The following is a 26032-nucleotide window of genomic DNA, read 5'->3' on the forward strand; positions in this document are numbered from 1 at the left end:
CGTCAGCTCCAATAGACCAATAGACGACATAGAATACTCCAGAGCAGATGAACATAAACAGTTGTTGGCTAGAGGGGTAAAAAGCCCCCAGTACTGGAGCAGTGCAACTGTGTTCTCTGGAATGACGGAGCTTAGTCCATTACTTTAGGCTGGTACTTTTGAATTATCATCATCTAACATCCGGACACCAGAAATGCTCTTGTCAATGAATTAAATCCTTACAGCAATGCCCTACCAAAATCTTACAGAAAGCCTTTGCTGAAGACAGATACTCCAGCAAAAGCAGTACAAATTATTCTTTTTTCTTTTAATTTATTCATAAAGTATAGATAAGACAACTCTAAGCCAGTCTGGTCATTTGTAACAAAACAACTTTATTATCTGTACAAATAATTCACTTTGATCATCATTCCTCCAAACAAAAAACAGCTTCTAAGTTATTTTGCACTGTGTTCCTCAGTTTCAGAAGGACCATACAGGATCAGAGTCCAGAACGAACATCAGTCCAGGAGATGTCATTCCCACACTGGAATCCACATTTCACGCTGTGTGTGAGGGCCCTCAGCTCTGGTCACCTGATGGTGCGGTACATCATGAAGTCCACGGTGGTGCACCTCGGAAACTTGCCGATGGAGCTCTCCTCCACAGGCGTGTAGACTTTGATCTGGCGCATGTGCGTGTCACGCCCATTCTGGTGGTTGGCCAGCACAGCGATCTGGATCATGAACGTCCTGATGGGGTTGTTGACCAGGTCCAAAAGAGGGATGTGGATCCAACCACTGGGCTCGACCATCTCCAGCTGCTGCTCTCAGCCCCAACACACACACACATACAGTTTACCAAAACGTCTACAGATATCTTCTAGAGCCAACATTTGAAGATTTAAGGGTTCTGAACTTACCCTGATCTCCAGCAGATTGTGGAAGTTGTTTCCCACCCTGACTGAGATCTTGCTGGGGGTGTAGCTCTCATCAGATTTATAATCAGCGTAAATGCACAGCATCTTCACTGTGGTTTTCCTCCTGATGCAGACAGAAAGAACAGCGCTAAGATACCAACTAATTCTGCTGATCAAATTGAATTAACATTCCCCATGTTCCCAGCCATAGACATTAACATGCATCATGTAACATATATAGTTTCAGGTTATATAAACAATATTACATCGCACACATGCTTTAACTCACTCACGCTACTTTTATATAATTATTTACATGATTTTTATAAGAATCAATATATATAAGATCATCACAGTGGAATTTAGTTTATAGTAAAATATGTTGGTTCTATTATATCTTTTTTACAGATTATTATTTAACTGTCTTTTAGCTGAATTAAAAAAATGTAATTACCAGTGTAAAAAAAATGAGAAATGCAGATGGAAAGATTGTCCTTAAGGTTCAGACTGTTGAATTTGCTACTTTATTTGGCCCTCACTTAAAAGCTCAAGTAACTATCACTTATATATCTCAAGTAAATATATTTAAGTTTGTGATTTTAAGGTGACAAAATGTAAAAAAAAAAAAAAAATCAAGAGGTATGAACACTTTTACAAGCCACTGTATTATATGCATATAATATGTAAACATTGGTGCCATAGCAGTAAGTTTTAAAACAGGCTGTTATTACTGCTGGAGTGTGTAATTAATGGTATATAATAACTCTTAAAGTAACTCTTACAGTAAAGCGAGTTCTGTTTGGTATTCTCTTGTACTTTTTTTGATATGGCCTCTTTAGCAGTAGGGGTAACACAGATGTAATGGGATGTTCTGAGCTTTACCTGAACTGTATATTGACTAGGTGAGGCTGAGAGCCGTCTGATTGCCAGTAGGTCTCCAGATTATCATCCCTCAGCTGATCAACTCCAAACCCTATCAACACACACAAAAAGAGACAGAGAGAGAGAGGAACTGAGATAACAAGAGAATCTAGGAGCAGTGAAAAACATAACATATAATCATAAATAACACTTCATAGCATCAGTGCTACTGAAGAGGATAAAAAATACTGAAGAATTATACCAGGAATAATGGATTAATGGATTAATGGAATAATGGATATATATATATATATATATATATATATATATATATAACACCTGGGGGTTGAAATAAATCCCAGGCTTGGGTCTTTATGAGCACACTTAAGATTTTAAGAAGAAACAGTGCAGAGAGGAAGCCTCCTGTATCTGTACAGCACATTCCCTTCACACTTAGCATCTCTACTTTAAGATCAAAACACACTCAGGTGAGACTGGGAGAATAAGCAGGTAAAAAAAAACAGGTACTCAGTCCCACACCAGGTTTGCAGGAGGACAGTGACCACACCGCCTGCGCCCCGATCTCCCGGACCGTCCCGGTGCGCTCCAGCTGCTTCGGGTCAGCACCTGGAGGCGTTTTGGCAGCAGTCGCCATGGTGACCTGAGAAATAAGAGCTGCAGGTAAACGATACAGGCAAACAGGGCTGACCGCTCAGTGTAACGTTCATTATTTCATTTTAGTTTCTAAATAAATTACATAATATCACATGTGGTGCCAAAAAAAAAAAAATATTTTTCCACTGACTACAGAAAACTTTTCTAGCTTTTCATTTCTGCCCCTCACAATCTAAATCACCTTGTAACAAAAATCTAAGGATATAATCAAACTTACTGTTGTTACAGGATGCCACAAAATAGAAAAATCAGATACCGAATTTTTTGCACTATAAGGCACACTTAAAATCTGGTGGGCCTTATGTATGAAGTGCTGAAGTACAGCATTATACAGACGTTTCAGTTTAGTTCTCCAGCAGAGATGAGAATTTTTGGCATACCTGTCAAGTATCCCGTTTTGGTAGGGAAACTTCCGTATTTTACCCCTCTTTCCCGCAGTCATCTCGTATTAAGATTTTGTCCCATAATTTTCCTGTATTATTTTTGTAATATATAATTAAAAAAACAATTCCTGTGCCTCTCCAAACTGAAATGACACTAATATCTCGCGAGATTAGTGCAGACAGCGGGAACAACCCTGGAACAACCCTGGATTTCAGAGAGACGAATGGAAGCAAGGAGAGGGCATTCCTGCCAAAAAAAAAACTCCATACTATGATGATACATACTCATACATACTATGTACATATGTATAATATCATACATACTTCTTCTGACAAGAAAATACCATTGATCACAACAAAATACCATTAAAATAAAAAGTACTATATAATAATATATAATATAACAATGAATATAATAATATTAATAGCTACATACTATATTATGATACTATGATACTGAACCTCGGTTGGTCTGATGGGAGGCTCGAAACGGGCAGCGGAAAATTTGTTATTTTAACATTTTTAAATCCGAATCTTGACAGGAATGATTGTCGGCCTGTAGCCTGCTGTTAATCCTGGCTAGCACTGCTGGAGTAGCATTAGCATTAGCCGCTAACCGCACTAGGTGCTAGCTCTTTCGCTTTTCAGAGGTAAGTACATCAGACTGTAGTCTGTGTGTTTGAAACAAGCTACATGGGAAGAACTGCTAGTTGTTCGCTGCTAATGCTAATGCTGCTGCACCCAGACTTAGTGGAAATCTGGAAAACTAGGTTTACTGTAAATAAATGGAAGTGCTTTACTCACACAAACAGTTTTAGGAGAGAAATCTGTGTAGATTAACATAAGACAAACATTGTTCAACGTTAAAAGAAAATGTTTTTGTTTACTTAGCTTAGCTTTTTATTTCACACAGCAGTGAGACCTGCTGAATTAGAAGGAAAACATGGGGATACTGCTGTTCCTTACTAGTGTCGCATAATGTGCCTTATGTATGAAAATAGACCAGAAAATAGACGTTCATTGATACAAAATACAGTACATTGACTAAAGATTTAGTACAATTCAGACTGTTTTACTTAATTGACAAAATGAATGAAATCAAGATTTACACCATTTTTATTTTGAAATAGAGTTACACTATTAAGGATTAAAGTTACACTGACTGAGATCTGCAACATTTTATTGCCATTACATTACATACACTAAATAACAGACTGGCACTGACATACAAATACCTAGCCACAGTGATTTAAACCTAACACAAACAAAAGATTTAGTAAAAACCTAATCATACAATTTCCTATTTATTTTTACTGAATAAAGTGGTTTAATTTCACTGTAGTTCAGTACTTAGCTGTAGAGAAATAAAGCCTGAATATCTGTGTATCAGTGTAACAGCGCGGCCTGCGGGAGTCTGAGCTCTGTTTATCTGTAACACTGCAGACTTACAGCAGCAGATAATAATAAACAGAGCGAGATTTACCCGCTCTTTACTCTCATACTGCTTACCTGATTTACCTCCGATCAGCAGAGCATTTCTACTCACTAAATAAACCCTGTTTCACCCTGCAGCGCCTTCGCCTACTCTCACACACACCAACACACTCAAACACAGCCCGCCCTGCCACAGCCGCTCTGTAGCGAGACTGCCCACCTCAAATCTCCCCGATACATCATACAAGTACTCCGTACCGCTAGAGGGAGGCGTGAGTGAGTCCCCAGTGAATGGGGTAAATAGATTTAATCTGCTAAAAACTTTAATTAAAAATAACTAATAGTCGTAGATATTCCTTTAATTTTAGAAGTCAATTTTATCTATCCTGCTAAAAAAAGCAGATTAATTTTTTTACTTTTTTTTTATTAGTTATACAAATGGATATAATGATAAATCGAAATAGGAAACAAGCAGTAACAGCAACACTGCAAATACAACCACAACACAACGGAAGTGAGTCACAACACAACGGAATTTTCCCGGGGGACCTTAAAATATACTGTACCAGCTATATATATGTACACATATATATGCACACAACCGTGGTAATCACAGGTAATAAACATAACTTACTTTTCAGAAGCTTGTTTGCCACTTATGGTCCTTTGTATACAGCTGGTACAGCATCTTTTAAGGTCCCCCGGGAAAATTCCGTTGTGTTGTGACTAACTTCTGTTGTGTTGTGGTTCTATTTGCAGCGTGTTTTTCTTTTTGCAGCGCGTTTTTCTATTTGCAGCGCGTTTTTCTATTTGCTGCGCCTGTGTTGTAATTTTGATGGATGTGTTTTGTGCTTTTGCAGCGCTTTTCAATTTGCACTGCGTTGGGCTTTCTGGGCCACCGTAACTATGGGCTGAATGGTTGTTGAACTGATGCTGAAGCACAATGTTTTAAAAACTTTATTTATTACATGTCTGCCGTGCAGAAACATTTGATATCGTTCTGTTTTTTTATACTGATCATTTTCTGTTTAGCACGATTAAACATTAGTAAACTTTTGCTCAGTTGCTGCATATAAACCCATTTATATTGGACTCGCTCCGGAGCGATAAAGCCGGAGTCTCGAGTGGGTAATCTCCGCTCTATACACTCTCTGGCCCAGCTGCCCGGCTGGGCCGCGCTCTGGTTGCGTCACTCCTTCGCTTCCGGCTCCCGGGTTGCCAGGTCCATAAAAAATACCCGTCTAAATGGAGACAAAAAAAACGCCACACGTGGTTTGAGAGTCTTGCGGGCGGCTTTTTACATTAAAACTAGTGCATCTCCAAAAAAGTAGAATATCATTGAAAAATTACTTTAGTTAAGAAATTAACGTGAATGTATATACGTATATATATAATATATAATTGTGCGATTTATGTAAAATTGAAAAACTTTAAAGTATCAATGAATTTCTTATTTGTAATTTTTTTTTTAAATGGGACTATTTTTTTGCAAATTAAATTTTGTGTGTATAATATTTACATATCTTTACAATTTAATTTATTAGAAATCTCTCCATGTGGTCAAATAAAGTAATTTCTTTGTTGCAGACAAATTTCCAGTGTCAGGATAAAATAACAAGAGTCGAGCTGCAGTCGAGTTGCGGTCAGGCAACTGTATAGCAGTGAAACTGTGATTCTCGACTATACAAGGCAGTTGCAAAGAAAGGGGGGGGGAGAAGAAACTTATAGACAAAATATGTATTCTATTAAAAAAATATCAAGAACAAACAGTTGTGGCAGAAAAATAACCTGTTGGTGGGGACAAAAGTTGTGATTCTCAAATAAATCACACTATTGATATATACATTATTTGTAACTTAATGTGTAATATGTATTGTATGTAAAATACACCCGAAGCATGATGGGGAAATAATCTCAGAAAGAATCTAACTTTAGTTGCAGTCTTGCAAATAGTGACCTCCAGTCTTTGTAAAATCTTAGCCTGTGAGTAATCTGTAAAAAGTAAAAAGTCTGTGTCTTGTCTTTAGATGTGCGAGGGTGTCAGACTTTAGTTTTTTATGCAGTGTATGGACAGCATTACGCTGTGCGCTGGTGTTGTTCTACTCCGGATCGGTAGGGGGGGGTGATGTAGCTGTAGCGGGGCTGATGCCGCGAGAACTGCGGGCAGAAGGAGAAGCAGAGCTCCGGTCGCGTGCTGTAGAGTAGCGGGCTGTGGCGCCATCTTCCCATCGGCTCCACCGTCCAAGCGCGCGGGTCTCCGCCCGCCTTCAACCGCTTTTCACAGCCTCTCTACACGCAGAACAACCGCGCTGACCGGAGCCGAGCGGCCTGCGGAGCGGTGAGTGCAGCGCTGAGTGAGAGTTTATACAGGGTTTATAGCGGGTTTATAAACAGCAGCTTCAGATTCAGCTCTTCTGAACCACGCGCACCAGGCCCCGCTTCCCGCGGCTCCACCAGCAGCAGCTCTAATATAACTATTACACTATTGTACACAGCCCGCTGCTTCACACACACACAAACCTCTATACACACACACACACACTTATACACACACAGCCTCCAGTCTTATAGAGAAACTGTTTATTAACGCTGTTTTCCTAAACCTCTCAGCCCGTGCATATGTGGCATCTGCGGCTTTCCCACATCCACACTGCAGCTAATAATAATAATCACCGCATATCGCCATATTACTATTAATCTTCTCCTTTATCTCCATTGTGTAGCCTCTCCTGCCTTTTCCACTTCTCTGCTTCACAGATTAAATAACTAATGCTGCGTTGGTTATCTTATTATCAGTGCTTCCCAGCCCTGAGCTTCTGAGCTCGGAGTCCTTGCCTTCATATTTTACCGGTTTCTGCCTTCAGCACACAGTTTAGCTCCATAAGGGCTTATTTACACACTATTACTGCTAAAGGATTCACTCCCCTGCCTTCATATTCACATGAATATGAACTTAAATCACATCTCAATCTTCCAATCTTAAGTTATAGGGTTTAATAGCAAAGGGACAGCAGCTATGACCAATCCAACACTTCTAGGAAGGCTTTTCACAAGGTTTAGGAGTGTGTTTCTTTCAGAAATGAATTTATGACACTGATTTTGGAGCAGGCCTGACTCACCGTCTCTACTCTAATTCATCACTAAGCTGTTTTATCAGGCTGAGGCCAGGTCAGACAGGCCAGTCAAGTTCTTCAAAACCAAAAGAAATCCATGTGTTTACGGAGTTTGCTTTGTGCATTGGTGTGCAGTCATGTTTGGACAGGAAGGAGCAGATCTGAAACTGTTCTTGCCAAGTTGGGAGCATGAAATCGTCCAAAATCTCTTGGTCTGCTGAAGCATTAAGAGTTCCTTTCACTGGATCATTTCAAGGAGCTGAGCCCAACTCTTGAAGAACACCACACCATAATCCCCCCTCCACCAACCTGTGCACTCAGAATACTGCAGTCACACAAGTATTGTTGTCCTGGGTATCACCAAACCCATACTCCTCTATAACTCCTCTCTGAATCCTATTTCAGTATAATGCTAGAATTCCCTGAGATGAATGGGAGCTTTCCATTCTTTCACATATGTTTGTAGAGGTTTGCATGCTTAGATGCTTGGTTTTATACACCTGTAGCCATCAAAGTGATAGGACACCTGAGTTTACTGATTTTGATGAGTGAGTAAAGGGGGATATAGTGTGTGAATCCCCCATAGTGAGATGTTAACATGGATGCCCTGAGCCCCCAGTTGCTTTTCTAACTTTGACCATGTGCCAGCTGGGCTCCCAATTTACAGCAACTCAGCTACTTCATTCACTCCATTCAGCTACGACAAACCTACTGACCCTATAGGACTTTGTTAGCCTTGTCACTTGACCACTGGTGAGGGCCTGTAAAGGTGTTGTGTATATGTGGTGTACTTTTTGAATGTTTGAATGAACTGGTTAGAAACTCGAACATCAACTACAGTGGATGGAAATTAGTAACATCTGCTCCACAACTAGGGGGGACACTGACCTGTGAATTAGGTGTATAATGGGCAAGTCAGCATTATTCTATACCTAAATGGAATACATGCTCCTAATCAAATGGTGATACTTAAGCATATACTGATTAAAAAAAAAAAAAAGCTGAAAACCCTTCTTTTTCATCCTTTTCATCTTAGTCTTCCTTTTATTTTCCTTCCAAATTTGACACGCATCTCAGTTTTCTGGATTATTGAGACTGTTCTAACTAGTTTGGCCTGTGATGTGGGTTTGTTCACAGCTTCGTAGGTTTTGTTATAAAAGCTATTAAGAGTAAATTGGGTGCAAAAGTTCTCACCCATCTACTGTAGTTTGACTCCATTGATACACACCATACTGGATACAACACTATCTCATGACAGGTGCCTGAGAAGACTGTAATGTTTTTTTTTTTTTTTTTTTTTTTATAAACCTGCACTCGTCTCTTTGTCGTTTTCTTTTCATGCCTTCGTTTTTATCCACTACCAAATCCTAATCCTTTCTGCTAGTTTAACTTATTTATGTTCAGTGTTTGTTACAATAGCCCAGCAGCCATCAAACTGCTTGTACTGAGCTGTTTTGACCCACACTCTCCTATTTATCTCATCAGTCCTCGTTCCTCATATTTTGGCTGGACAACCATTCTGTTTCCTTCAGGAAATTACCTTTTTTTTATTGTGTTTGTTTTGTGTTGTTTCTAGACTGCTTTACTGGTTCTCACCCTCTTTTCTTGGAGCTTCAGTATTTTAATCTTAGAGCAGTGGTTCTCCAGCTGATGCTCAGACACTTAAAATGTCAGACGTTTTAGGCTGATTTTGGCTCCAGACCCGTCCCTGCAGATAAGCCATATCTAATGCTGCCAGATGCTGGATTGCAATGAACAGGATATTGGGATATTTCACACGTGTTTGGTTGACAGTAATCAGCAAACTGTGTAATAGTTAGTAGGAGTGTGCCATATAGTATTTGCTTGACGTAAACATTAACACTTAACTAAACATTAATATTTAACAAGACTTATTTTGTTTAAAATACTACTATGATATTTTGTATAACGTAGTATAATATATATATTATACTACGTTATACAAAATATCATAGTAGTATTTTAAACAAAAGTCTTGTTAAATATTAATGTTTAGTTAAGTTTTTTTTTCTGTTAAATGTTTGAAACTGTTATACTAATAATAATGAACATTTGTTTTATTGCTGTATTGTTATTCTAAAATAAAGTTATGTCAGTGTTTTGTCTTGAATTTAAATGTTGTGACCCCTAATAACAGAGTCTTCTTTCTTTCCCCTTGTCTTCAATGTAGTCCTCCTCTTTCCTGTGTACAGCAGTCTCATCGTCTGCCTGTTCACCAGCACAATGGCTGACAAAAACACGAGGATCGCTATCGTCAACCACGACAAGTGCAAGCCTAAGAAATGCAGACAGGAGTGCAAGAAAAGCTGCCCTGTGGTGCGGATGGGTAAGAGATTTCACAAACGCGCACACTAACTACTGCTAGCTAATGCTAACTAAAAGGGCAGTAGGTACCATTGATACCTAGTTACACTTATCTATTGAACACTGTCGTGTGCTTATGTGTGTGTGTGCGTGTTTGTGTGCCCTCAGGTAAGCTGTGTATTGAAGTCACGCCGCAGAGTAAGATTGTGTGGATCTCGGAGTCTCTCTGTATCGGCTGTGGTATCTGCATCAAGGTAATCTGACCAGTTACTGTGAGCACATATAATTATAATATATATTATATTCTACTTACAATACAATGCAGTGGCAAAAGTTTAGTTTGAAAATTGGATTTAAAGGTAAGGATGTTCCTTATTATGTAGTTTGTGTTAATGTTATTTATGAAAGGATAAAAATATATTATTTAGTCTATTTCCTATGTTTGGCTGTTTACTGTACAGTTTAAGCCTGTTATTGTGTAATTTTATTATTTATTTATTTATTTATTGCAGTTTACATGCATGCATGCACTACACATGGTCAAATGCTTATCTACTCATGGGGGTCTATTATTTTGGAACCAAGATATTTACTCACAAGATATTAATAAATGTTTTTAGGAATAAGAAAATATTACTTTAATTTATGCATAAATTTACCTGTTCTAGTGTGATCTTACTGTTGTAAACTCTTACTGCTGAGAGAAATGCTCTAAAATATAATTGTGGGTGCAGCACTGTATATACTGTAAATACAATTCAAATAACGAGGTTTAGATTATTGTAGTGAAACAGTTAATAAGCAGGAAATAATTGTATTTTTGTATGTATTTCTTTTTCAATTCAGAAATGTCCGTTTGGTGCTCTGTCGATTGTAAACCTACCAAGCAATCTGGAGAAGGAGACCACGCACAGATACTGCGCCAACTCCTTCAAACTGCACAGGTACATATTTAAACATAATAATAATACATAATTATAATATTACTCAAGGCTATAATAGTGTGACTCAGAAGTGCCAGAATCTACTAATGTTGCCCAGTCCAGATAGATTACTGTACAGTCATCCTTTTAACTAATCTTTTTAACCTACATTTTTTCTTAAAGCTGCAGGCCTGTTTGTGGGCTGCATGTTTGTTCCTCACCCTCAGTGACTTCTTAGTTACGTAGCGATTATTGTATACTTCAATAGCGTGTATTTAAATAGTTATTTAGCGCTAAGTAATAGCTTTTAAAATTAATTTCCGAAGGTGTGGCAGGTCAGAACACCTACTGTCAGGTGTTAAAAAGAAAATGTAAACCCCAGGTATATTTGTGTAAATCTGTGAGTGTAAATCTGTGTCTATGTAACAATGGCAGGTTGCCCATTCCACGTCCTGGAGAAGTGTTGGGGTTGGTGGGCACTAACGGAATTGGGAAATCCACCGCTCTGAAAATCCTGGCTGGGAAACAGAAACCAAACCTGGGCAAATTCGATGTAAGTCTTACACACTATTAGGGGTGTCACGATTTCGATATTTCATCGAAATCGATTGAAATCATGTCATGGTCTCGAGCATCAAAGTCAAAAAGAGGATCGACGATCCCTCTCGCAAATGGCGCAGCACATTGTAGCTCAAAGAGCATGAGCGAATGTGGACATTCTCATCTTTTTAAAGAAAATCTTGAAAATATAAAAATAACAGATGTTTTGTCTAGCCTCAAATATGTTAATAGTTTTGGTACCTTAAGGAGCATCTTTTTATGTTTAACTGTTATAGTAGAATAGAGTTCAGTTTGATAAGGCTCTAATTGTTCTATTATTTTATTTATTATTTATTTATTATTATTATTATTTTATTATTTATTTTATGTTTCTCATTGCTGTTTTCATAGTGCACACTGCTGCTACCAAAAAAGGCCACTAGATGGCATTACAAATATATCTAAATTAAATTATTTAAATTTGACCATTAGTGCCTAATGTGGTGTATTACAGATTGTATCACGTGTATCACTTTGCATCACTTATATATTAAATAAGATATTGTAAATGAATCAAACCAATGAATGACCATAGACTAATCTAAAACTGGCATAGGCCTCTCTGCTGTAAAAAAAAAAAAAAAAGAGAGAATCTCGAATCGAATCGTGACCCTAAAATCGGAAATAAAATCAAATCGAGGATTAGGGAATCGTGACCCCCCTACACACTATGCATAAACAATCCAGAAGTATTTCTACGGGATTTAGGGTTCACCTGGAAAAGTCATAGGTATTTCCTCTACATGTAGTCTGTTTCTGTTTATCTGATAAAAAATGGTGTGTTAAAAATAAAAAAAGGGAGAAAAAAAGACTGTTTGCAGGTACATCATGTAACTTTGTTTTAGCTCTTAAGCTGCATGGTGTCCTACTCACCCTGAGTTCTCACCTCATGTGCTAAAAAAAAAAAAAAAAAAAAAACACTCTGCGTCGCCCACACCGCAGTCATGTTCACCAACCTGATTGGTAGTTGCCTCCACGTGTCACTGTTTTGCATAAAGTTGAACAGTACTCATCTTGACTGCGTTGCTGGATTTGCTATGTTTTCGTCACTCATGCTTACGTTGCTGAATGCTGCTGGGTGTCTCTTGATTCTCACTGAAATTGAATGAGTTCCAACCCCTGTGTTGCTTTTGTCACTTGCGTTGTGCAGAGCGGTCAGACTGGAGTCTCAGCTTGTACTGTAACTGAACTTAAAATCGCACAGTGATTGGAAAATGCTGTTTGGCTTCAGCAGACTACAGTACCAAGTAGAGCTGGGCGATTAATCGATTTTATCGATTAATTCGAATTTACAGTTGGTGACGGTATGTTTTTATGAAAATCGATTTTCTCAGAGTTTTAATTTTTTACCACGGACGCTCCCCTGTGGGCTTCTCTACTACAGGCTTAGCACCGCCCCTCTCTCCCACGCGCACAACCGTCCACCCCTCCCTCCCGCGCACACCCCCCGTCTTTCTTTCTTTCTTTCTTTCTTTCTCTCTCTCTTTCTTTCTTTCTTTCTCTCTCTCTTTCTTTCTTTCTCTCTCTCTCTCTCTTTCTTTCTTTCTCTCTCTCTCTCTCTCTCTTTCTTTCTTTCTCTCTCTCTTTCTTTCTTTCTCTCTCTCTTTCTTTCTTTCTCTCTCTCTTTCTTTCTGTCTCTCTTTCTTTCTTTCTGTCTCTCTCTCTGTCTCTCTCCCCCCCCCCCCCCTCCCTCTTCCTTTTTAGTAGGGGGGAAAAAACGATTTATATCGAAAATTGGGTTTTTAAAAAATAAATAAAAATTCAAAGTTTTTTTTTTTTGGGCCATATCGCCCAGCTCTAGTACCAAGTGTTGTGCCTAGAAACTAGGCAGGATTTAAACTGATTTGTTTCAAAGCTGAAAAAGCATTTTACACTATTTATAAATCCCAGCAAACACGTTTCCCCGACATCCGGATATTGGACAAATGTGTTTATTTAAAAATAAATTATGTTTAAAATGAAGGTTGTATGGCATGCTCTTTGATTACAGTATGAAATACTGTTTACAGGATAAATAGGTATAAATGCAGATCAGCGTATGGAATGGCTTGAGCTGACAAACACCTCAGCTCAGAGTGTAGTAACACATTTTATCATCAAACTTTGTCAGCATCTTTTTGTTAAACTAGGTTTGTTTATTATTAATTTTTGGTAAGATATAGGCCTGCTATGATCAGTTTAGATGTGTCATTTTACTGTTATTGCCCATGTCTACACTGATGTTTTAAAGGTGTTCTTTTGGTAAAATTATTTTTCTTGTTTTTCATGAAATACGATGGGTCTTTGAGTTGTATATGCATGCTGCACATGAAACTGTACAATGTATAAGGATTTTGTATAGAACAATTTGCAAATAATACAAAATGAGAGTATCTTTTACAACAGAAGAGTACATGACCGACCAATCCAAATGCATTAAATCTGTAAAGTATCTAGTAGATTTTATTTTTATTTTTTTTAAACCCCCCTCACCCCTTGTCCTCTGTGGCTGATCTTTTGTTGTGTCTATTATTGGCTGGGCTTTCTAGGCTCCTCCAGACTGGCAGGAGATTCTGGCCTATTTTAGAGGATCCGAGCTGCAGAACTATTTCACCAAGATCCTGGAGGACGACCTGAAGGCCATCGTGAAGCCACAATACGTCGACCAGATCCCCAAAACCGTGAAGGTAAAAATATATCCACTCTCAGATGGATTCCCTGAACATCAGCCATTGCTTTTAAAGATTTGCTGAACATCTATCTGATGTGCCTGGTTTCCTAATGAGCTGTAATGTTTTCATTTTGCCTGCAGGGGTCAGTAGGGGCCATCCTGGGCAGAAAGGACGACACTAAGACGGAGGAGCTGGTGTGTGAGCAGCTTGGTGAGTTTTGTGTGTTTGTTCAGCTTTGAGATGCTCAGTGTGTAGTGGGTCTGTGTTGATTGTGTCTGTGTCTGTTCTGTGATTGGTCAGATTTGCTGCACCTGCGAGATCGTAACGTGGAGGACCTATCAGGAGGAGAGCTGCAGAGATTCGCCTGTGCAGTCGTGTGCATCCAGAGAGCAGACATGTTAGTTCTTTGGCTCCTCTTGTAAAGTGTAGTAAAGTGTAGATTTGACTCTTGTGTTTTAACTGTGGCCGTTTTCTTTCCCTAGTTTCATGTTTGACGAGCCGTCCAGTTACCTCGATGTGAAGCAGAGACTGAGGGCTGCCATCACCATCCGATCCCTCATCTCACCCGACAGGTAGCTACCACACACTGCTACACCTGTAAGGCCTTAAAATAACCTCCAAATTTTTGCACATTCGTTCCTCAGTGAGAAAAAAACAAACTTAATTGTACTTAAAACATATTGAGAAATGTCAAAGTATGCTGTTAATATACTAACATTTATGTACTTACTTAAAATAATTATTAAAAGTACATTAATATTATGCTTTCATCATAATTTCGATCACACTTTTTAAAAAGTACAATATAGTGTATTTTAAAAAAGTGAAAACAGACTGCTATGAGGTACATTTTTAGTTTAATGTAATTCAGTATACTTCTAAATTTCCAAATATACTCTTGTACATTTTTAGCAAAATGTGTTAAAAACAACTGTTACAGAAGTTCACTTAAAGTAAAATGTATCATGTTATGTTTTAGAAAGTAAATTAAATTACAACATTTAACAAAAAATAGGGAAATTTGTAACATGCTAAAAATTGTAGTACAGTATATTGAAATATATATATTTATACCTAACGGAGTATACTAGAAATGTGCTACTTAAAAAAAGAAGACAGGAACAAGAAGCATTTTTGTACTGTTTGTACTTTTGTATGTAAATAGATCACATATATTTAATGTTAAATCTTAATACATACCTAATAAACTCAGTGTAATAGTGATACAGTTGTAATACTCATTAAATGTATTATAAATTTACTGTAAGCATATTTAAAATATGGAGTTACATACATGTAGTATGTGTAAATGTTACTTAAGTATATTTAAAAAAAGTTCAATTTTAGTAAAGTTAAGTACACTAAGCACAATTTTAGTAAGAGTTTTAAGAGTAAGTATTTTTATACAATTAAAGTATAATAAGTGTAAAAAAGTTGTTTCATTTTAGCACTTTTTAAATATACTGGGGTTCACTAGGGTTTTTAATATATATATATATATATATATATATATATATATATATATATATATATATATATATATATATATATATATATATATATATATATATATATATATATATATATTCATACTACTCTGCCACACCTTTCAAGAGTTTCTTCTGTACTTTTGTTAGAATATCAGGTCCTTTCATAATTGTATTAAAAGTAAATCGTCTGAAGTAGCTACTTGTGTGGAAATTGGGAAACCACATATAATGTGAGAGAGATCAATTATATAATATATACAATGTTTCATCTTGAATGTAATATTAATCCCTTTGTTATGTGTAGGTATATCATCGTGGTTGAGCACGATCTGAGTGTCCTGGATTATCTGTCTGACTTTATCTGCTGTCTCTACGGCGTGCCCAGCGCTTACGGAGTCGTTACCATGCCCTTCAGCGTCCGAGAAGGTAATTTACTCTGAAATACATATGCTATTTCAGAGTATATAAATTAAAAGTTTTAGGCACCTGATATAAAAATAAATGGAAAGCTCCCTATCTTGTTAAATTTTATATTTTCTCAGTGAACATTAATGGGTGTAATCGCAAATAATGTTCAGGCAAATATAAGTGACTTCACACTGCTTTGTTACATACATTAACTTCCTATCCACAGCTCTCCTCATGGAGTCTATTATTATTATTATTATTATAGGTCTCAGCATATCAGCAGCTGGCTTTGATAAGGAGTTTAGTGATAGTAAATCAGGTATGCTGCAGATTAGGGCTGGGCGATATGGATCGAAAACTATATCTCTATTTTTTCCTGAATTGCGATATACGACATATATATATATCAATATTTTTTTCATCCCATAAGGAAATATCAAAAAGATACTTTTAAGACAAAGCTACATGATCCAAATTTTATATTGGTACTTTTGTATTATTTTAGAGTAGCCTAGCAGTTCTAGCAGCATTTTATATAATCAACAACTGAAAGTAATTTCAAATTATACTAATTATAAACATATATATTAAACAATTCTTTAAATTAAATCTTTTTTCCCACTTAAAGTAGCCTAAAACAAGAGATATATGTATAAAAAATTACATTGCGCTTTTGGAAAAAGAGCATCTAAAATGCTTAAGAAAAAGAAAATAAAAAGTGCATTTTAAGTTTTCTGTAAATCTGCATATGAAAATATATCTATTTTTTTAAATCTCGATATATCGCTCAGCCCTACTGCAGATGGAATTTCTGCTTAAAGAATTTAAAACAGTTTGTTCTTTAACCTAGCTCACAAGATTTTTACTACTTTCTTCAGAGTAAGAAACGCAAAAGTTTTCTCTGTATTTTAAAGTAACATCTCTTATTTCTGCGATAAATACTTTTAAACGATGTGCTGAGGTGCCTGAGGCCTGTGATTTTGTATGCTTTAAGATCCACTCACTGTCTTACACCCTGCAAACTCCACGCAGGCATCAACATCTTCCTGGACGGTTATGTCCCGACTGAGAACCTGCGTTTCCGTGAGACGTCTCTGGTGTTTAAAGTGGCGGAGACAGCAGCTGAAGAAGAGGTTAAGAAGATGTGCCGTTATCAGTATCCCAACATGACCAAACGCATGGGAGACTTCACCCTCAGCATCACAGAGGGAGAGTTCACTGACTCTGAGATCATGGTGATGCTCGGAGAGAACGGTAAGAGAAGTAGAGAAGTGTCTGACACTGTATGTGTCAGAATCTGTCTTTGAGACAGAACTGGATCAGAGAGTTATATTGTTTCTGTCTGCAGGAACTGGGAAGACCACCTTCATTAGAATGCTGGCAGGTGGATTGAAACCTGATGGAGGAGGTAATATTTACTCATACAGACACTAAGGAACCAGTGTTAGAAGCCTGAGGAGCATCAGTGACTGAGCTTGTGTGTGTTATGATTGGTTGTAGGTGAAGTGCCAATTCTGAACGTGAGCTACAAACCTCAGAAGATCAGCCCCAAGTTTAAAGTGAGTCCTTATCACTTTCAGACTAAGTCACTTTATATACTCTGATTATTTAAGTAGTCGTGGAAATGGCATACTCCATACATTGCTCGAATCAAAGTAAAGTCTAAAAAAAAAATCTGATACAGCTGCATATACCAGATTTCTCTGTGCATATATCGTCGCTGTCCAATGAAAAACACTTCTCTTCAAAACAGCAATTTTACAGGAGAGAGAAAAAAAACTTGTAAACTTTCAATGGAAGGAAATGTATAGAGCAGGGCTCACTAATAGGTGGACCGCGGTCCGGGTCCGGACTCCACTGCCAATCAGATCTGTGCAGATGCGACAGCGCAGAGCCTCTCAGGTGAAGCAGACGGTGAGAAGTGGGAGAATAAATCGAGAAAAGCTAATACAGATGGTGTGCACCAGAAAAAGAAATTAAAATACCACCTTTATAAAACATATTAACAGTAATGTAACCTTGCAGTGTTACTTGGAAGAAACAACCGAGACAACAGTGCAAAATGTCTCTCTCTCTCTCTCTCTCTCTCTCTCTCTCTATCTCTATCTACTCCCAAAACAACCCTACCTCAACACTAAGGCAACCCCCAGGGGACAAAAAGCATTGGCAACTCTCCACATCAGTTTTACCCACAAAATAAAGTCTGATACAGTAATAATATTAAATAAAATAAAACTACTCTTTAAAAAAAAAAAAAAAAAAGATGATGATATTTTGGCCAAGTTCAGCAAACATTTCTCCATATATTGTATGATTTTGTCATTCATAATTATCATGACAGGCAGGCCTAAATCCAATATAAATAAAGTTAAATAGAATAAATACAGCATTTTGGAACAAAGTTTACATACAGATTCATATTAATAGACTCCAAGTTAAATTATTCAGGGTGTTTATTTTATGATAGGTTGATAATGTAATTATTGTGACAGGTCTATTTAAAACAATAAATATTGTTGAAATATTCTAGTATGTGTAATTTTTGTCTTTCAGTTGTTAACATAAAACACGGACAGAACTGCTAGGCTTTTTCAGTATATAATACTGAATCATAACACAAGTTAAAAATGGCGACAGTCCGGACCTTGGCCTGGTGAAATTTTCTCTAACTGGACCAAACTGAATCCTAATAAAATACCCCTGGTATAGAGAGTTTATTTTAGGTCATTTTGAACTATTTCTATTGGTCCGTTCATCAAGAAGTTTTGGCACAGTGTAAGGGACAGTTTGTCTGTTCAAACTATGTAGTAAACTAAAAATCGACAAAAATGGCGAAGTGTTTTTTTTTTTTTTTTGACTATATGCTTGACGATATGCTTTTAACTTGAGTATTCTGGGATTGTGGTAGTGGAAATAAGCAAGCAGTGTATAACACAGCGCCCACAAGACAGCGTCCAAACACTTTCAGAGCAATGCTATGATTCTTCTAGATGATTAGCTCGATGTGAAATCAATACAGTGGTGTTAAGTTTGAATTATATATCACATTTTGTGAGTATTTTTCTAGTTGCAAAGCAAAAGCCAGTTATTGACTTACTGACTACTTAAAATAAAAATTTAAATATTTATGTAGTGTGTATTATTGTGATGTATTCATTTATTATTTGTAAGGTAATTCTCTTGGAATAGAATCTTGTGGGGAAATTTTGAAATAGTTTTGCAAACCTTATCAGCTTTATCTTAAATATAAATATACCGCATTTGACGTGTTTTTTTGTTTTTGAGGTGTGGGTGTAAGGATTCCTGATCTGATATATGTGTATGTGCTTTTCAGGGCAGTGTTCGTGCTTTGCTTCATGAGAAGATCAGAGATGCTTATACACATCCCCAGTTTGTCACCGATGTCATGAAGCCCATGCAGATCGAGAGCATCATTGACCAGGACGTAAGTCGATCTCTCTCACACACTAACACACACTCACACACGCACGCACAAAAATGCATGCATAAGTCACAGGCTTACTGTTAGCATTTTTTTTTCTTTCCCCAAATCTTTCTCTGCTTGTTCAGCCTATCCAGGGATGCATTGATGCCACTTGTTCTGCATCAAATACCAATGCCAGTACTGAGCTATATAATATCCTGATATTTATAGTTACTTTACCACCCTGATATGTATAAGTAACTACACATTTTGTAAAGTTTTATTTATAATAATATACATTGGCAGTAACTGGTGAAAGTACAGAAGTGTATTAATCCCACATGGTGAACGTGCTGCTGTGTTTATAGAGATTGATGGTGTTTGTGATGGTAATGTGTGTAGGTTCAGAACTTGTCTGGAGGTGAGTTGCAGCGTGTTGCGTTGGCTCTGTGTTTGGGGAAGCCGGCTGATGTTTACCTGATTGACGAGCCGTCGGCCTACCTGGACTCCGAACAGCGTCTCATGGCAGCCAGAGTCATCAAAAGGTAACCTCGCCAAATAATGCTTTTTATTAAATACTTCAGGTGTTTGACTTATGAATAGTGTGTGGGCTGGCTGGGGTTAAATATGCTCAGATGTGATTTCACACACCTCTTTTCCCTGTCTCTATACCACCCTGTCCTTTCGCTTCATCCGACTGTATTTTTACCACCCTGTCTTTTCTCTTTACTGCCCTGTCGCTTTCCTTTACCTCCCTGTTACTTTAACACCCTGTTACTTTACCACCCTGTTCTTTTCCTCCCTGTTACTTTAACACCCTGTTCTTCTCCTTTACCTCCCTGTTACTTTACCACCCTGTTCTTTTCCTCCCTGTTACTTTAAAACCCTGTTACTTTACCTCCTTTTCTATTACCTCCCTGTTACTTTACCACCCTTTCCTTTTCCTTTACCACCCTTTCCTTTACCTCCCTGTTACTTTACCACCCTGTCCTTTTCCTCCCTGTTACTTTAAAACCCTGTTACTTTACCACCCTGTTACTTTACCACCCAGTCCTTTTCCTTTATCTCCCTGTTACTTTACCACCCTGTCCTTTTCTTTACCTCCCTGTTACTTTACCACCCTGTCCTTTTCCTCCCTGTTACTTTAAAACCCTGTTACTTTACCGCCCTGTCCTTTTCCTTTACCTCCCTGTTACTTTACCACCCTGTCCTTTTCCTTTACCTCTCTGTTACTTTACCACCCTGTCCTTTTCCTCCCTGTTACTTTACCACCCTGTCCTTTTCCTTTACCTCCCTGTTACTTTACCACCCTGTCCTTTTCCTTTACCTCCCTGTTACTTTACCACCCTGTCCTTTTCCTTTACCTCCCTGTTACTTTACCACCCTGTCCTTTTCCTTTACCTCCCTGTTACTTTACCACCCTGTCCTTTTCCTTTACCTCCCTGTTACTTTACCACCCTGTCCTTTTCCTTTACCTCCCTGTTACTTTACCACCCTGTCCTTTTCCTTTACCTCCCTGTTACTTTACCACCCTGTCCTTTTCCTTTACCTCCCTGTTACTTTACCACCCTGTCCTTTTCCTTTACCTCCCTGTTACTTTACCACCCTGTCCTTTTCCTTTACCTCCCTGTTACTTTACCACCCTGTCCTTTTCCTTTACCTCCCTGTTACTTTACCACCCTGTCCTTTTCCTTTACCTCCCTGTTACTTTACCACCCTGTCCTTTTCCTTTACCTCCCTGTTACTTTACCACCCTGTCCTTTTCCTTTACCTCCCTGTTACTTTACCACCCTGTCCTTTTCCTTTACCTCCCTGTTCCTTTACCTCCCTGTTACTTTACCACCCTGTTCCTTTACCTCCCTGTTACTTTACCACCCTGTCCTTTTCTTTACCACCCTGTTACTTTACCACCCTGTCCTTTTCCTTTACCTCCGTTACTTTACCACCATGTTACTTTACCTCCCTGTTTCTTTACCACCGTCCTTTTCCTTTACCTCCGTTACTTTACCACCATGTTACTTTACCACCCTGTCCTTTTCCTTTACCTCCCTGTTACTTTACCACCATGTTACTTTACCACCCTGTCCTTTTCTTTACCACCCTGTTACTTTACCACCCTGTCCTTTTCCTTTACCTCCGTTACTTTACCACCATGTTACTTTACCTCCCTGTTTCTTTACCACCGTCCTTTTCCTTTACCTCCGTTACTTTACCACCCTGTCCTTTTCTTTACCTCCCTTTTCCTTTACCTCCCTGTTCCATTACCTCCCTGTTACTTTACCACCCTGTCCTTTTCTTTACCTCCCTGTTACTTAAGTATAAAATCTTATCCTGTTTTTGTAACTTTTGTGTACTGTGTATACCTGCTGCTGGATGCCCAAAATTTCCCCAATGGAATATAAAGTAATAAAGTATCTATCTATCTATTGAAGGTGTGGTTATCTCTAATCACACCCTTCACTAGGGTGTGATTAGAGATAACCACACCTTCACTATCTCTCTATATATCTGTCTATCTCTCTCTGTCTATCTCTCTCTCCTTTCCCTTTACCGTCCTGTCCTGTCCCTTTACGTCCCTGCTGTGGGTACTGCTCCTCCTCCTAGATTTCTATCACTTCAAAATAATAAACAGCTTAATGTGGAATTGAAATACACTTTAAATACCCAGAAGATGCTTAAATGTGGAATGAGCTGATTATTTAATAATGAAATATATTATAGTAGAGTAGAGTATAAACAGTGAGTGAGCCCATTAACTGTCCCCGAACTGCATTTCTGTCCCTGGTGCTGTTACACATTTATTCATTAGTCTACACTGAAATTTGGAGTAGACAAATTACCAATATTTGGCTGACTAAGTTTACTAATCAATGCAGCCCTATAAATCAGTATGATCTGCTCTGATGTGGTTAGTTGATGCACCAGAGCTCGTATATTGTAGTGTTTTTTACCACTGTAACTCAATGTACTGCTATGGTCATATGTCCCTGATTTATTACTGGGTTAGCTATTGCCTTGTTACCTGTGTTTAGGGCTTATTTGGCTTGTTTGATTATAATGCAACAGTAACAGAATCTTATAATTATAAAAGATTTTTCAAACTATTTTTAAATTTCATGATGACTCTTACTATTAAACTCCTTAATTACTGCAACTTTCAGACTCTGGCCCGTTTTTCTGCGCTAGAAATGCGCACTCTCTCTGCTATTAGACTCTTTGGCCCGTTTCTGACACCTAGCATTCAATCTTTGAATCTCACATTATAAAAACCTGCTTAACAGCGGGCCAACTTTCATTCTATTTCTAAAATATCTCGCGGGCTGCAAATGGCCCGCGGGCCGTAGTTTGGACACCCCTGATTTAAACTGTTAATGTTTAGGTGGTGTTAAACTGCTGTTTTAAACTATATATTTTTGTCCTGTGCAGATTCATTCTTCATGCAAAGAAAACTGCATTCGTGGTGGAGCACGACTTCATCATGGCCACCTACTTGGCAGACCGAGTGATTGTGTTTGACGGAATTCCCTCCAAAACCACCTCCGCCAACACGTAAGGAACTTTATTTATAATTATTTAATAAGAATAATAAATAAAGCAGTATTCATGACTGATCATTTGATTAATAAGCAATTATTTAACACATTCAGCTGATTCCTGTCCTCCTTTATAATTTGTGTCTTACAGACCACAGACTCTGTTAGCTGGCATGAACAAATTCTTGGCACAGCTGGAGATCACCTTCAGGAGAGACCCCAACAACTTCAGACCAAGAATCAACAAGCTCAACTCCATTAAGGTACACACACAAAACACAAACTCCCTACTGGCAGCATCAATGAGAGAGTAAAGTGTCTCTGTCTGCATCCAGTTGTCTGTATATATTAGGGATGCAACGGTACAGTGTGGACACGTTTCTTGAGCCACAGTTTCGGTTCGGTTTCGATATATTAATAGTATCTAGCTCCAACATGCAGCACGTTTTTAGCCCTTTCTATTTCAAATCAACCAGGTGCTCCTACTCACACTTGCAGAGCCAATATTAAATAGAAAAAAGGCACAGATTAATTAAAATCACAAAATGTATTATAAAAAAAAAAGGAACACTTATTCCTACCATTGTCAAAATCAGGCCAAATTAAATAAAGTGCATTAACATGCAAAGAAATGCTCGCACACTGTGTTTTATCTGCTGACTGTCTTTTACTTTGTTTATCAAACTCAACACTGAAGCCAAAACAGCAGATTTATAACCTGCCGGAGCTTCTTTAAATGTCATTTTCTCCGTTTTTTCGCGTTCACTCACGATGATCACGCAGCTGAGAAAGTTTTGTTTAATTAGCCCTGAAATCTGCCTAGTCTGCCTTCAGAGCTGATTTGCTGAAAATTGGAAATTCAGAAAAAAATCTGATTGGTTGCTGCATGGTTGTGGGGAGACACACGAGAGAAGTATATACAAAAAAAAAGTCTCCCCCGGATTCTAAGCAGTTCTACTATCGCCCACAGAGTACACAAAACAGTGTTCAATCAATAACCACAATTAAAACATTAAAGTTTTGTCACCAGCGAGACAGCTTACCACCAGAACCAGACAGAGACAGCTGGACAAACTTTCTTAACAGGAAATTAGCAAACTCAAATTAAAGCGTTCTTTTTTTCTGTAGAGAGGTAAAACAGCGGTTGGGCGGGGGGGTGGGAGAAACACACATGCAGGGGGGAAAAAAAATAAAAATACACTGCGTTTCCTAGTGGAGCAAAGACTCACTGGCCTACCTGGACAGCTCTGCTCTAACTCTCTGCCCTGTGCTAAGCGCGTCTTCACCCGCACGTGCTCAGCAGCTCCTCCCCCGGCCATGTGCTGCTTCACTGCGGGAGCGTTCCTGCGGGGCTGTGCATTCAGCACCGGCAGAACGTACATACGTTCGCTCTGTTAGTGCGCAATCCATCAGGGTGTATCGAACCGAATAGGCCCAAGCGAACGGTTCGATAAAATACAGAGAACTGTTGCATCCCTAGTATATGCCGTATTTTTCAGACTATAAGGCACACTTGAAATCCTTAAAAAAAAAAAAAACGACAGTGCACTTTATAATCTGGTGCGCCTATAAATTATACCAGTCAGGCTGTAAGGAGCAGTAAAACCACTCCGCTAAAGTACAGCGTTATAAGTGAGTTTCAATGAAGTTTGGAATGTACTCTGCGTGTTTACTGTGTTAAAATAAGATACGACTGACAAACTGCTGGCTGATAGTGCCTGGGTTTCTCAGTGTAGCGCTGTCGCACAGCATTTACTGCTAACCGCGCTAAAATACTGGAATTTTAAGCTTGCTGTAAATAAAACGGAAGCACTTTACTCATCCAAGTAAACAGTTTTCAGGAGATAAATCTGTGTTGATTAACATCCAGCGCTCATTTGACTTGGATAGAAAATGTTTTTTTGTTGTTTTTTTAAATAAGAATTACAGTTTTGTTTAATTGGGTTCCCCCAACAGCGAGACCTACTTACTGAATTAGAAGGAAAACATGGCGACACCCTTGTTCCTTACTATTGTGACTTAAAATGCATCTCATCATCCGGTGCGCCTTATGTATGAATGAAAAATAGACGTTTATTGATTGATAGCGCACCTTATACATACTGTGTGCCTTATAATCTGTAAATCACGAAATATTCTATAGTCTGTATTGTGTATTTCTTTGGCAGTTCAAACTATGCTTGAGATATGATGCACTTTAATAATTAGCCTTTTTTTAAATAAAGATATATGAAATATTTTCCGTAATACGTGATCTAATAAGAAAAGCGTATTGAGATGTAATTCGAATTGGTCTTGTATACAAACACATATTCCATCCTTTTCCCTTCTCTTCCTTTTCCATTTAGGACGTGGAACAAAAGAAAAGCGGCAACTACTTCTTCCTGGATGACTGAAGGGTCCATTCCAGAAATAATCAAATTCCCTCAGTGGTCCCTCTCCACTGGGCCACCTCTCTCTCTCTCTCTCCCAGTGCATGACCTTGGCTCACAAGATGAAGCACTGGGAGCGTTTACTTTATAAACACTGACTGACGCATCAACTCCACCGTTCAGAACAGCGGGTCCAGTTCCAGTAGCTCTGAATATCCTCCTCTGCCTCACCCCCTTCACCTCAGCAGTGCTCAGAGAGACCGAGGTGGTTTAGCTGATGATGGTGCTGAAGAGGGTGGGGGAGAGGATGCTGTTTAGAAATGTATCGAAGGGACCTAGAAAGACTGGTTTCTGGGTGACCAATTATAAAATAAAATAGTAATTCATGTGTTTTTACTGGTCACAAAGTGCTGCAATGGAGAGGGTGAGAAACTAGCCAAACATCAACTCTGTATATTCTAAATAAAAATATTTTAATCATTATATCACATCATACAGCTTATTAAACAGCCAGTTTCTCCAGAGGTACTTGTTTCTTTTTGTGCTATTTTGTATTACGTGTCTAAAAAGGCATCAGAATTTAAAATGTCTCCTTGAATAGCTTTGCAATTCCTGTCAGTGATTATAGATGAACACCGAGGAGAGATATTACTTGCATCACTTCAAATAGAGTTTGGAATTGTATTTAGATTATTTTAAAATGGTAATAAGCAGGTTATTAATTTCATAAATGTTACTAATTGATGTTCAATGAGCTTTTAGTTTCTCAAATTTTTCCCATTTTCTCCCCAATTTACACGGCCAATTACCCAACCCACTCATTAGGACTCCCCCTATCACTAGTAATACCCCAACACCCCAGGAGGGTGATGACTAGCACATGCTTCCTCTGATACATGTGAAGTCAGCCACCGCTTCTTTTCGAGCTGCTGCTGATGCAGC

The 26032-nt window shown here is 38.3% G+C and overlaps 2 protein-coding genes across 2 annotated transcripts; one reads left to right on the forward strand and one right to left on the reverse strand.

Annotated features, from left to right (window-relative positions):
- Positions 1 to 354: 354 nt before the first annotated feature.
- On the reverse strand, positions 355 to 4457 carry anapc10 (anaphase promoting complex subunit 10). The gene is made up of 5 exons (XM_022677297.2): positions 4327 to 4457; positions 2300 to 2420; positions 1781 to 1871; positions 902 to 1022; positions 355 to 802 (listed from the first exon to the last, which is right to left on the reverse strand). Exons 2-5 carry the CDS (start codon positions 2412 to 2414, stop codon positions 572 to 574), a joined length of 558 nt encoding a protein of 185 aa, XP_022533018.1. The 5' UTR covers positions 2415 to 2420; positions 4327 to 4457; the 3' UTR covers positions 355 to 571.
- Positions 4458 to 6425: 1968 nt separating this feature from the next.
- Positions 6426 to 25614, forward strand: abce1 (ATP-binding cassette, sub-family E (OABP), member 1). The gene is made up of 18 exons (XM_022677298.2): positions 6426 to 6589; positions 9556 to 9711; positions 9858 to 9943; positions 10536 to 10633; positions 11048 to 11165; positions 13741 to 13878; positions 14004 to 14073; positions 14164 to 14260; positions 14346 to 14435; positions 15658 to 15779; positions 16794 to 17015; positions 17110 to 17169; positions 17262 to 17320; positions 19096 to 19206; positions 19588 to 19730; positions 22612 to 22734; positions 22870 to 22981; positions 25067 to 25614. The coding sequence occupies exons 2-18, from the start codon at positions 9609 to 9611 to the stop codon at positions 25112 to 25114; spliced, it is 1800 nt and encodes a 599-aa protein (XP_022533019.1). The 5' UTR covers positions 6426 to 6589; positions 9556 to 9608; the 3' UTR covers positions 25115 to 25614.
- Positions 25615 to 26032: the final 418 nt, after the last annotated feature.

This window comes from Astyanax mexicanus, chromosome 13 (assembly GCF_023375975.1).
Source record: "Astyanax mexicanus isolate ESR-SI-001 chromosome 13, AstMex3_surface, whole genome shotgun sequence".
NCBI classification, from domain to species: domain Eukaryota; kingdom Metazoa; phylum Chordata; class Actinopteri; order Characiformes; family Acestrorhamphidae; genus Astyanax; species Astyanax mexicanus.

What these genes read in the sequence shown, in the direction of transcription:
- abce1 (XM_022677298.2), top strand. Translation starts at nt 9,609, where the DNA reads ATGGCTGACAAAAACACGAGGATCGCTATCGTCAACCACGACAAGTGC. An exon ending in CAAACCTGGGCAAATTCGAT is followed by an intron (nt 11,166 to 13,740) that starts GTAAGTCTTACA and finishes TGGGCTTTCTAG; the next exon opens with GCTCCTCCAGACTGGCAGGA. An exon ending in AGATCAGCCCCAAGTTTAAA is followed by an intron (nt 17,321 to 19,095) that starts GTGAGTCCTTAT and finishes TGTGCTTTTCAG; the next exon opens with GGCAGTGTTCGTGCTTTGCT.
- anapc10 (XM_022677297.2), bottom strand. Translation starts at nt 2,414, where the DNA reads ATGGCGACTGCTGCCAAAACGCCTCCAGGTGCTGACCCGAAGCAGCTG. An exon ending in ACTGTCCTCCTGCAAACCTG is followed by an intron (nt 1,872 to 2,299) that starts GTGTGGGACTGA and finishes GTGTGTTGATAG; the next exon opens with GGTTTGGAGTTGATCAGCTG. An exon ending in ACAATCTGCTGGAGATCAGG is followed by an intron (nt 803 to 901) that starts GTAAGTTCAGAA and finishes GGCTGAGAGCAG; the next exon opens with CAGCTGGAGATGGTCGAGCC.